We start from the raw sequence: 13,100 nt of genomic DNA on the forward strand, positions 1-13,100 counted from the left end.
GCATACCGGGTATAGAAAAATAAATCTATACATACCTGTATGGCCCATAGCAGAGGTCTGATGGGAATCTGTCACCCCCCCTGGGCGATATCAGACCTCAACTATGGGCATGCAGGTTATAGAAAAGTAACTCTATACTACCTGTATGGCCCATAGTAGAGGTCTGATGGGAGTCTGTCACCCCCCCCCGGTGATATCAGACCTCTACTATGGGCATGCAGGTGATAGAAAAGTAACTCTATACATACCTGTATGGCCATAGTAGAGGTCTGATGGGAATCTGTCACCCCCTGGGAGATATCAGACCTCTACTATGGGCATGCAGGTTATAGAAAAGTAACTCTATACTACCTGTATGGCCATAGTAGAGGTCTGATGGGAATCTGTCCCCCCTGGGAGATATGAGACCTCTACTATGGGCATGCAGGTTATAGAAAAGTAACTCTATACTACCTGTATGGCCCATAGTAGAGGTCTGATGGGAACCTGTCACCCCCCCGGTGATATCAGACCTCTACTATGGGCATGCAGGGTATAGAAAAGTAACTCTATACTACCTGTATGGCCATAGTAGAGGTCTGATGGGAATCTGTCACCCCCACCCCCTCCCGGTGATATCAGACCTCTACTATGGGCATGCAGGTTATAGAAAAGTAACTCTATACTACCTGTATGGCCCATAGTAGAGGTCTGATGGGAACCTGTCACCCCCTGGGCGATATCAGACCTCAACTATGGGCATACAGGGTATAGAAAAATAAATCTATGCATACCTGTATGGCCCATAGCAGAGGTCTGATTGCAAAGAAAACCACTTTAATCAATTCTATTTTGTACAGGCTTGGTGTCTGGGGAACGCCAAGCAATCCCCACCGATCTGCTTATTATTCTCCAAAATTCCCGCCTCTCTGCTTAATTATCATATCCCCCCACTCCCCTGCACGTCACAGGACTCTGTGTGGTGCACTGTGCTCCCTGACTTCCGGGCACGCGCAGAGGGCCGCTCACATAGAGCACGCTTTGCTTCATCCCGGCCTCGACTCTCCGTGCACTGTGCTGCAGGGTTCTATTGCGCAGGCGCCGGGGGTCACTGTCACTTTCCGGCACCTGCGCAATATAAACCTGCGGCACAGAGCACAGGTAGACGGGGCCGGGATGAAGCAAAGCGTGCTCTATGTGAGCGGCCCTCTGCGCGTGCCCGGAAGTCAGGGAGCACAGTGCACGTCACAGGGTCTGTCACAGGGCCCTGTGACGTGCAGGGGAGGGGGGATATGATAATTAAGCAGAGAGGTGGGGATTTGGGGGAATAATAAGCAGATAGGCGGGGATTGCTTGGTGTCCCCCGGACACCAAGCCTGTGGAAAAAAGAATTTATTAAAGTGCTTTTCTCTGCAATCAGACCTCTGCTATGGGCCATACAGGTATTTATAGATTCACTTTTCTATAACCTGTATGCCCATAGTAGAGGTCTGATATCGCCCAGGGGGTGACAGGTTCCCTTTAAGGCCTTATACTTCTCTAGCAACTAAAACGCAATACATCTTCTGTGGTCAAGTTGCATCTTGTGTCTCGTTTCGTAACTACAGCCATGGATGAAGAGTAGGAGCCCACCAATATCGCAAATGTTCCTCTAGCAAAGCTTTAAATGATTAAATGAATGCAGCGTGTCTATGAAACAATATATGTGTGGGATTTCTGCACCCATGTGTTGTACTACAGGTAGTTCCCACATGCACAGAACTGCTGTAACAGTTAGGAATTGCTATTAGCTGCAAATACACAGTTTTAAAACCTCAACTGAAGGATACAATTTAACAGGCCATACTTTAGTATATATACAAGTAGACAAGCTTTCCCCTACAAATTAACAGTAAACTTTACATCCAATGCTTTGTAAACCATACATGTTTCAGACACCCAAAAGAAAGAAGTGAAACACTAATGGTTTCACTGCATTTTCAGGTGACCTTTCAGAACAAACTGATGAGGGTACAGTACATTAGGAACACTATTTCTAGCCATTATGACTTGCACAGGCATTTTCAGCAGTTTTTACCTCTGAACTAGAAGATGCAGCAATTTCCCATGTGCTTTTCGGCTTTTATTTCCCTACAGTTTCCCTTGCCTGCCCTTTTATAACAGCAAGTGTAATTTGTTATCTCACCACAGACAGATCAGTATTGAGAATACATCAGTGCTGGGAAACAAAGTGGCTGATAAGTGGAGAAAGAATCATTTTTCTCTAATAAGATATATTACAAAAAGTTTCTGATCTCCATTTTTACTTTTGATTCATGAAACAAATAAGTGGTTTTAAAAATCAATGTATTTTCCAAATGGTCCTTTTGGAACGCAATTTTTCCTCCAAGCAAGAGAAGACTCTTTATATGATGTTTTATTACTTTGCCAGAATTCTTTTAATCTATACCTCATTCTATGTTGTTTTTGCACTTGCTATGTGAACACTGTGGTGCAATTATGTTAAGACGATCTTCCTCATTTCCTTTTTTTCCCCCTCTCTTTTTCTTTACTCTTCCTCCCTACCCCATTTTCTCTTTCCCTTTATTTGGTTGCCTTTCCTTTCCCTTCATCCCTTTCCAGACCCCTTGTTCGCTATACTGTAAAAATTTCCTAATAAAAAGAATTTTAAAGAAAAAATGTATTTGTCTAGAAGCCGGATATCATGGAGAATATCAGATGGCTGAAATACTCCTGCACGTTAGGGACTATGTCACAGGTTCAGCACCTATACATAGTATGAGTCTACTAAACCATGATGTTTCTATGGGGATCAGAGTTTTACCCAGTAGTACCATAATCCACATGTTGCGTCAACATTAAAGTTTCTTAGCATGGAACCATTATTTTAACAGGAAACGGAGGTCTAAACAAACCTTTTGGTTTTCTTCCACGTCTTGGTGTAAGTGATGAGAATGCAAATTCAACAGGAGTGGCATCTGGCATTGTAACAATGTTAGCTTTAGTCCTTGTTGAACGGGTTGTTCTCTTCTGCTCTTCATCGACATCAGCAGAAGCCTCTATATCTGTTTTACCAATAGACTTTTTTGCAGTTTTTCTAGAATTGACTGTGATCACCTCTTGTGCTGTGACAATATTGTCATCTGTATCTTTTTTATCAATCTGATTTTCTGATTTGACTCTAGACCATCTTAAGAGTAGCCTTTTAGGAGAATGAGGAGGGCTGGAGTGAGGTTTGTTGGAAGCCTGTGAGGCACCAAGCTCAAAGTGTTTGACCAACTCATTCACAACTTGTTTGTTCCTTAGTCCCCTTGTACGTGTAGAAACAAGTGGTTCAGTCTCAACATTCTCAATGTTTGATTCACTTTCCCTCTCTTGTAGTACTTTGGACGATCTAGTAATTCTAGTAGGTGTTGTCGGCATTACAGTTTTTACATCCACAATATCTCCTGTATTTATGTGGTTATCCAATGCTGCAGCTTTTCCTCTGCGGGTTCTAGCAGGAGAGGCTGGCATCTTTGTTACAATTTCTTCTGTAACAGTGGTTTCCCTTTCTGTGGACTGAGTTTGATCAGAAGCAGAATTTTTAGTTCTTCTAGAAATTCTTGTGGTAGTAATGGATGGTTGGTCCTCTTGTTGGATTGATAATGTTGTACTTAAGTTTTCAGGATTATCCTTGGTTTTTCTACTGCCTCTTTTAGGGGTTGTAGGAAGTGGAAGGGTATTGTTGGTATTGTCAGATACCTTAGTAGTTCTCCTGATACTTCTGCGAGGGGTTGGAGGCTTTATTAGTATAGTAGATTTGCCTTCAGTTGGAGAAGTCTGAAATTCATCCAGATTAAGCTTCTGCTCATCTACTTTTTCAGGGGGTGTTATCCTTAGAACTGTGTTAGAGTTTGTTTGCTTAACCTTGTTTACAGGTGTCCTAGCGATATCGTGTGCATTTCTGAGTTTCCTTTCAGTTTCATTTTCAGAAACTGAATCACTATTAACTTCTTCCGTAAAATCCTTATCCCTATTTTCTTTAAGAGCATCGAGCACGTTTTCTGCAATGGCTGCATTGATAGGTTCAGGCATAAAAGGCAGTGTTTCAGTAACCTTAGTCCCTTCCTCAGTGCCAAGAGCCAAGGCATTATCACAAGTTTCATCACTGCTAACTGTAGCTGTCAAATTGACCTTTTCATCACTGAGATCACATGGATCCATTGACGGTGCTTTTAAGGTTTTTAAGGCAGATTCATAATTGTTGCAATAATAACGGTCAGCATTATTCTCCCCATTAGGGTCCTCAACGGCTGAACTTATTTGTTGATATGTCACCTCTGGTTCAGGGTCTTTAATATTCACGGTGTAATCCAAATCCTGAGAAAAAAACAACTTATAGTGTTTATAACACATAGTGACAGTTGATAAGTAAAAGAAAAGACAAGTTAGCAGTCATTTTGCTTTGCTGTCTGCAGGAGAGGAACTTGGTGTCATCCGGTTGTCTAGATGACTACTTGCTCTTCCTTATAAGTGGAAATATAATTCAAAGTCAACAAGTATATGAAATTATTCATGCAATACAGAGGCGTAACAGAATATTGGTCTTGGCCACAAAAAAAGTAAAACCATACCTTTATGTCCCCTGATTGCAAAGCATTTTTTTGTTTGCACCTCTGTTAACATTACTCATTCATTTGTCTGATGAATGTAGTGCAGAGTGTCAAAGAAGCATGAAAAAGACGCTGACAATCATCATAGCAGCGCCAGCAGAGTAATATTTTGACATTTAGACTATTTTGTGTCCTCTTAGGACATCAGAACAAAGCAATTTAGCAGAAGACATAGAAGATTTGGATGCCACCAAGGAGAATCAAAAGCTCCAGGTACAGATAAAATAATCTTACGATAACGATTTCACGGGATGACACTACTGAGGCCAGTTGGACAGTCCCCATACTGACGGGTGAAAACTGTCCTGTTGCCAATTCAATCAAAATTATGTCATTAGATCTGCAAACAAATGGGGCTACAGCAGAAGAACAGAGGCAAGCAAGAGAAAAAATAATGGTCTGCAATCAGAGTAAAGGAATAAAGGTGTGGTGCTAGGTAACAGAAAATAGCAGCTAATATCAGTAACACAATACAACATAAGAACACTATAATAATGGAAACTCTTGTAGATACACTTATGACAACCAGCACTGCACACCAGAAAGCTAGCATTATATGAATACAAGGTCGTTGTAGGTTAAACCACAGCGGTAAGGTTTGATTTTATTTAAATATTATAGTGTTTAAAGGGAAGCGGTCACCAGTGAATCGGGCTCTATGATTGCAGTCAGGTATGTTCTTCCAGTAACTGCTCTGACATTTCAGAGCCGGCTTCTCCTCCTACTGGTTTAGTTGATTGAAAGGCACACAGATGGGAAAGTTCAATCGACGAGAGCAGCGCAAGGAGAAGTCGGCTGGGGCATGGCGTCGTACTAGTCAGGTCTCTCCTTGTGGTCCCTGACTGGCTCTTCAAACTAATTGTTCTCTCAAACACCATTGTGTTTAAAAGAATGACATACCTGGCTGTAATACAAACGGAAAGCTCTAGGTAAAATGGTTTTGTTTAATAAAAAATGAACAAAAAAACCCTGTTAGAAACAAATTTTACATAAAAAAAAACAACAACAAAAAAGATAGACAATGCATCGAAGCCTAACTTTTTCTCACACTTCTACAGTAAGCTTAGAAGCAAACTGTGGTAACCATCATTACCTGAATCTCCGCAAAGTGAGAAAATAGGGGTGCGATAGAAGGAATTTCCTTAACAATTAGAACATTCTCCTCCATAATTTGCAGCTCAGATTCATGCGCTTTCTTTTCTTGACCAAGATTTTCAGAATGGGTACTCTCAATTTCTTCACTATCATGAATACTAATCACAGCTGAAGAAAAGAAATATATATAATTTTTATTTTTTTTTTTCAAAAAAAGGGCCGCCATTCAAATACATACAAGCTGTTAATACTGAGAAGTGCAGATACCCCTGTCCATTTTACCATTTTCATTTCCAATCTGGTAGAACAGGGTTCCCCAACTCCAGTCCTTAAGGCCCACCAGCAGATCATGTTTTCAGGATTTCCTTACTATTATTTTGACCGATTGTAGTGTCATTATATGCGGTGGTTTCACATGTACAGACAACAAAAATGCGGTATTAGAACACAGCGTTTTGGACGCAACAAAAATATGCTGCATTCAAAGTGCTGCTGAGTGCTGATCGGAGGGACGTAGCGGCTAATGAACCAGCAGTGAGCTGTTATTTAATGGCCAGGGACCAGGCACCTTCCCAGGCTAAAAATACCAGCTCACAGCAGCCGCATAATTTACATGAATAGAAATGCTAATTAAGACTGGGTGAATGTGACTAGCTTTTGAAGTACAAAAACGTTGTAAAAAACGCATGTAAAACACCAAAGTTACTTATCGGTAGCCGGTTTTTCCTGAACCCATGACAGCACACCTTGAGAGGGTTCCGCCCCACCAAGGACAGGAAACAGTCTGAAATAAAAGGGAGGTACCTCTCTCTCGCTTCAGTTGGTTTCCTGTTCTTGATGGGAACCAGTCTGTGGAAGAAAAGAATGCTGTACCTGGATCTGTTCCGGTGTAAAAGAGTGGGCACCGGCCTGTGCACCGGGTTCCAGGCTTCAGAAGCGCCGTCCAAGGCGCAGTGGTCTGCGGGGAACCGGAGCCCTGCTCACCGCCTGCGCACGCTCGGACACGGCCCCAGGGAACCATGGACGGCGCTTCTGGAGCCTGGAACCCGGTGCACAGGCCGGCGCCCGCTCTTTCACACTGGAACAGACCCAGGTACAGCATTCTTTTCTTCCACAGACCGGTTCCCTTCAAGGACAGGAGACCAACTGAAGCGATGGAGAGGTACCGCCCTTTTATTTCAGACAGTTTCCTGTCCTTGGTGGGGCGGATCCCTCTCAAGGTGTGCTGTCATGGGTGAGGGGAAAAAACGCATGTAAAATCTGCATGTAAAATCCGCATGCGATTTATCTGCCAAGGAGAGACAAAAACGCTCAGGAAATTTCAGCTTCAAATCCGCATCGTGCGCAAATACCCTTACACAGGTGATGGAATTACTGCCTGTGCAGGTAATGTAATTATCACCTGAGCAATACTAATGAAATCCTGAAAACGTGACCTGTTGGTGGGCCTTGAGCACTTCAGTTTGGGGAAGACTGTTGTAGAACATAAACCCTGAATCGAGTTTGCACTGCATAGATAGTTGTAGATAAAATAGGCCATACGCTTCAGGTTCTAGATGGCTGGAAAAGCCCATTAAGATTAAACTCCATTTAGATGCCTTTTTATGACAGCTGAAGATTGAATGCAGATATCTTAAGAAAAATGCAAGTAAGTTTTGGATTTTTTGAGGGGATGTTGTTGGGTGCTGGCTGTAGTTGAAAAGTGTTTCGATGGCAGATCTGCATCGCATAAATTTATGCTGACACTAGGCCACAGATAACAGCAGAGAATGCATCATATTTTATAAATACAAATTGCTGATCAATCTTCTAAAACGACCATCTTTACAGTGCAACCATGACAGACGAGCCATTCAGGATATCCCTAATGGTTTGCTTTAGTGTTCTTTGAGGGTCAGCTCGCATATGATCACATGCATTCAAGAAATGGCAAGTGTAAGGGGAAATGACATGGTCTTATCATGCACAGCCACACTTTGCACATTGTATTGACAGGCTGATTTTACAGAGGACCCAGCATATCTGCTTAGTATCGGCAACAAAATGGACATGCTGTGCATTTCATTACTCAAAGACTGTCCTCAAATCAACACCATTCCTCTGCAAAGTGTGAATAGGGCTTTAACCCCTTTACAACCCAAGGTGGTTTGCACATTAATCACCAGGCCAATTTTTACAATTCTGACCACTGTCACTTTATGAGGTAATTACTCTGGAACGCTTCAACGGATCCCACTGATTCTGAGATTGTTTTTTCGTGACATATTGTACTTCATGATAGTGGTAAAAATTCTTCGATATCACTTGCGTTTATTTGTGAAAAAAATGGAAATTTGGCAAAAATTTTGAAAATTTAGCAGTTTTCAAAATTTGAATTTTTATGCCCTTAAATCAGAGCGATATGTCACACAAAATAGTTAATAAATAACATTTCCCACATGTCTACTTTACATCAGCACAATTTTGGAACCAAAATTTTTTTTATTGGGGAGCTATAAGGGTTAAAAGTTGACCAGCGATTTCTCATTTTTCAAACAAAATTGACAAAATCATTTTTTTAGGGACCACATCATATTTAAAGTCACTTTGAGGGGTCTTTATGACAGAAAATACCCAAAAGTGACACCATTCTAAAAACTGCACCCCTCAAGGTGCTCAAAACCACATTCAAGAACTTTATTAACCCTTCAGGTGCTTCACAGGAATTTTTGGAATGTGGTTGAAAAAAAATTAACATTTAACTTTTTTCACAAAAATGTTACTTTAGACCCAATTTTTTTTTATTTTCGCAGGGGTAACAGGAAAAAATGGACCCCAAAATTTGTTGTGCAGTTTCTCCTGAGTAAGCAGATACCCCATATGTGGGGGAAAACCACTGTTTGGGCGCACGGCAGGGTTCGGAAGGGAAGGAGCGCCATTTGACTTTTTGAATGTAAAATTTGCTTGAATAATTAGTGGATGCCATGTTGCATTTGGAGAGCCCCTGATGTGCCTAAACAGTGGAAACCCCCCACAAGTGACACCATTTTGGAAACTAGAGCCCTCAGGGAACTTATCTAGATGTGTGGTGAGCACCTTGAACCCCCAGGTGCTTCACAGAAGTTTATAACATTGAGCCGTAAAAATAAAATTTTCACATTTTTCCCACAAAAATGTTTTTCAGACCCAATTTTTGCATTTTCATAAGGGTAACAGAAGAAATTGCACTATGCAGTTTGTTGTGCAATTTCTCCTGAGTTAGCAGATACCCCATATGTGGGGGAAAACCACCGTTTGGGCGCGCGGCAGGGTTCGGAAGGGAAGGAGCGCCATTTGACTTTTTGATTGTAAAATTAGCTTGAATAATTAGCGGATGTGCCCCTGATGTGCCTAAATAGTGGAAACCCCCCACAAGTGACACCATTTTGGAAACTAGACCCCTCAGGGAACTTATCTAGATGTGTGGTGAGCACCTTGAATCCCCAAGTCCTTTACAGAAGTTTATAACATGGAGCCATGAAAATAAAAAAAATCAAACTTTTTCCACAAAAAGGATGTTTTAGCCCCAATTTTTTTATTTTCACAAGGGTAGGAGGAGAAAATGGACCCCAAAAACTTTTGTGCAATTTCTCCTGAGTACACCAATACCCCATATGTGGGGAAAATACAGTGTTTGGGCGCACGGCAGAGTTCAGAAGGGAAGGAGCACTGTGTGACTTTTTGAACGCAAAATCGGCTGGAATCGAGAGCGGACCCCATGTCGCGTTTGGAGAGCCCCTGATGTGCCTAAATAGTGGAAACCCCCCACAAGTGACACCATTTGGGAAACTACACTCCTCAAGGATTTTATCAAGGGGTATAGTGAACATTTTGAACCCAGAGGTACGAGACAGAATTTGATGACATTAGGTCATCATATTGAATAAGTTGTCACTAGTCTTGAGCGCAAGGGCTCGCTGCTTGAGTTTGCATCGGGTACTCGGGTATGCACCATGTATCACGGGTGCTCAAGTGAAATGCTCGAGTCCCTGCCCGCATGTTTCACGGTTATTAGACACCCCCAAAAAAACATGCTGGGATCGCTCGTGCATGGCAGGCAATCCCCACAAGGTTTTTTTGGCCACGAAGTATGTGGGGCGGAGACTCGAGCACCCGCGATACTCAATGCATACCCGAGCACCCAATGCAAACTCAAGTAGCGACCACTTGCGTTCAACACTAGTTGCCATATCGTCATTTTTTTTTTTCTTTTGAAAAAAAAAAAAAAACAACCCTAACATTAGCACAACCCTAACCTCAACCCCAACCCCAGCGTTTATTTTTCACGCCGTTCCTAGTGCGGTATAAGTGATTAGACGACTTTATTCTTTGGGTCGGTGCGACTACAGAGATACCAGAATCATATCGGGTTTTTATGATTGACAGCTGTCACACACTAAAAGACACATTTTGTAAAATCTAGTTTTTGCATCGCCATATTTTGAGAGCTATAATTTTTCCATATTTTGGTCGGCAGTCATGTGACTGCTTGCTTTTTGCGGGATGAGTTGACGTTTTTTATTGGTACCATTTTCAGGCACGTGCCATTTTTTGATCGCTTTCTATTCCAGCTTTTGGGAGGCAGAACAAACAAAAACCAACAATTCAGGAATTGTTTTTTTTTTTAATTTTTTTTTATTCTACTCCGGGTGTGGTAAAATTGATAAGGCAGCTTTATTCTTCAGCTCCATACTTACTCCATACTCCATATTTATTCAGCTCCATACATCTAGTGACGCAGCCGTCCAGTGAGCGCAGCCTTACTTCATACACTTGTATGCAGCGAGGCCGCGCCTCATCTAGTGATGCAGCTGTCCAGTGGACGCAGCCTTGCTTCATACACTTATATGGAGTGAGGCTGTGCCTCGTCTAGTGACGCAGCCGTTCAGTGGGCGCAGCCTTGCTTCATACACTTATATGGAGCGAAGCCGCGCCTCGTCTAGTGACGCAGCCGTCCAGTGGGCGCAGCCTTGCTTCATACACTTGTATGGAGCGAGGCCGCGCCTCGTGTAGTGACGCAGCCGTTCAGTGGGCGCAGCCTTGTTTCATACACTTATATGGAGTGAGGCCGCGCCTCGTCTAGTGACGCAGCCGTCCAGTGGGCGCAGCCTTGCTTCATACACTTGTATGGAGCAAAGCCGCGCCTCGTCTAGTGACGCAGCTGTCCAGTGGGCGCAGCCTTGCTTCATACACTTGTATGGAGCGAAGCCGCGCCTCGTCTAGTGACGCAGTCTTCCAGTGGGTGCAGCCTTGCTTCATACACTTGTATAGAGCGAAGCCGCGCCTCGTCTAGTGACGCAGCTGTCCAGTGGGCGCAGCCTTGCTTCATACACTTGTATGGAGCGAAGCCGCTCCTCGTCTAGTGACGCAGCTGTCCAGTGGGTGCAGCCTTGCTTCATACACTTGTATGGAGCGAAGCCGCGCCTCGTCTAGTGACGCAGCTGTCCAGTGGGCGCAGCCTTGCTTCATACACTTGTATGGAGCGAGGCCGCGCCTCGTCTAGTGACGCAGCCGTCCAGTGGGCGCAGCCTTGCTTCATACACTTGTATGGAGCGAGGCCGCGCCTCGTCTAGTGACGCAGCCGTTCAGTGGGCGCAGCCTTGCTTCATACACTTGTATGGAGCGAAGCCGCGCCTCGTCTAGTGACGCAGTCTTCCAGTGGGTGCAGCCTTGCTTCATACACTTGTATGGAGCGAAGCCGCGCCTCGTCTAGTGACGCAGCTGTCCAGTGGGCGCAGCCTTGCTTCATACACTTGTATGGAGCGAAGCCGCGCCTCGTCTAGTGACGCAGCTGTCCAGTGGGTGCAGCCTTGCTTCATACACTTGTATGGAGCGAGGCCTCGTCTAGTGACGCAGCTGTCCAGTGGGCGCAGCCTTGCTTCATACACTTGTATGCAGCGAGGCCGCGCCTCATCTAGTGATGCAGCCGCTCTGACCGTGAGTAAGCATAACACCCATTGTAGTCGATGAGCATGCTGACATCAATTTTTTTGTGGACCGATTGCCTGCAAAAAAAAATTGAAGACAAATATACGAATAGAAACATGTCTGCTTCTGATCTAATTTGTACATCAAATTCGTCCCCTAAATGGATCCATACAAAATAAAAGCGAACCCTCGGATCCATGTGCTCTAAATGGATGAGAATTGAAACAAACTGATGTAGTCTGGCTTTTTTTGTGCACAAAAAAAAAGAGGGGGACTCTAAATTAATTCTTAGTCTTATTTAATGCTCATGCAGAGGTTCTTGAAACTTGGTCTGAGCGCAGACCATAATGCACAAGTTATCTGCGGGTCTCACACCTTGATATGAACAACCTCATAGGCATAAATGTGGCAGAGGAGATATAATTACATTGCTAATTATGGTAAAGATTTCCTCCAAAGCCACATGTCAATCTCTGCCGCCTCTATACAATGGTGTGTGAGTATTTTATGCGCTTCTCTACCTGCAATCAAACATGAGCACACACAGGACATCATGGATGTGACATACCTTTCTCTGGTGTCTCCAGGGCTTCCACAATTGGGTGGTGGACATCTCCAGTTACTAGCACACGGTCCAGCTCAGCATGTGGCTGCTGTTCACTACCTGAAGAATTCACAGTTGTTGAAACCACCTTGTCCTCAGGTGTTGGAGCATCATGATACTCTAGTGTTGTCTGGTTAGACCTTGCAGACACATGGCTTGCGTCTTTGCTAGCCTCCATTTTGCTTGGGCTTCCATCTTGAATTCCAGATGAAGATTCATCCATTTCATCATTGTCTGTATTGGCATCATTTTCGGTAAGCATAGCCACTCTTTCTGCCCACATAGTGTCTCGACCAGACTTCAGAACAGGAGAAATTCTGGGCTCTTCTTGCTCAGTTGACAAAATCTGTTAGTAAAATATTGCTTAGTATTAAAAAAAAATGATGCGACAAAAAAAGAACTAGAGGAAAACTATTTAAGGTGTTAACGAACACAATTTTTTTTTTTTAACATGACATAAAAAGGTGCTCAATTCATAAATGTTAAAAACAGTGTAATATACTTACGTTAAGCATGCCCACATCAAATCAGACCACTATGCATAATGCGAGACTTACCCCTTTACTAAATTTCTTGCTAATTTGCTCCATAAAAGAGATTTTTAGTTGTCTGGACCGTAAAGGAGGTGCAATTGATCTTCCAGGGGAAACTGAAGGAGAGGCCAAAGGAGTTGTGTGTGTACTGGACCTCAGAACAGATTGGCGAGTGCGTGCAATATAGTCAGAAGCCCTTGTGCTTGCCATCAAGGCTTTTGCCTTCTAGAGAGAAACGCACAAAAAAAACGTTACTACAATAAGATTTGATGAGCAGCATCAACAAAT

The 13,100-nt window shown here is 43.2% G+C and overlaps 1 protein-coding gene across 1 annotated transcript in view; it reads right to left on the reverse strand.

The window, feature by feature from the left end:
- Positions 1–13,100, reverse strand: part of LOC141273769 (protein ELYS-like) — a 116,061-nt gene that overhangs the window by 11,583 nt on the left and 91,378 nt on the right. The window contains exons 28-31 of the mRNA XM_073686106.1: positions 12,837–13,037; positions 12,244–12,625; positions 5,728–5,897; positions 2,895–4,341 (exon numbers count right to left, since the gene is read on the reverse strand). Coding sequence (XP_073542207.1) covers positions 2,895–4,341; positions 5,728–5,897; positions 12,244–12,625; positions 12,837–13,037 — 2,200 coding nt within the window. The remainder of the gene's footprint in view (positions 1–2,894; positions 4,342–5,727; positions 5,898–12,243; positions 12,626–12,836; positions 13,038–13,100) is intronic.

The sequence above is a fragment of the Phyllobates terribilis genome, unplaced genomic scaffold (assembly GCF_046119375.1).
Source record: "Phyllobates terribilis strain yellow unplaced genomic scaffold, ASM4611937v1 Scaffold_5__5_contigs__length_657084704, whole genome shotgun sequence".
NCBI lineage: Eukaryota > Metazoa > Chordata > Amphibia > Anura > Dendrobatidae > Phyllobates > Phyllobates terribilis.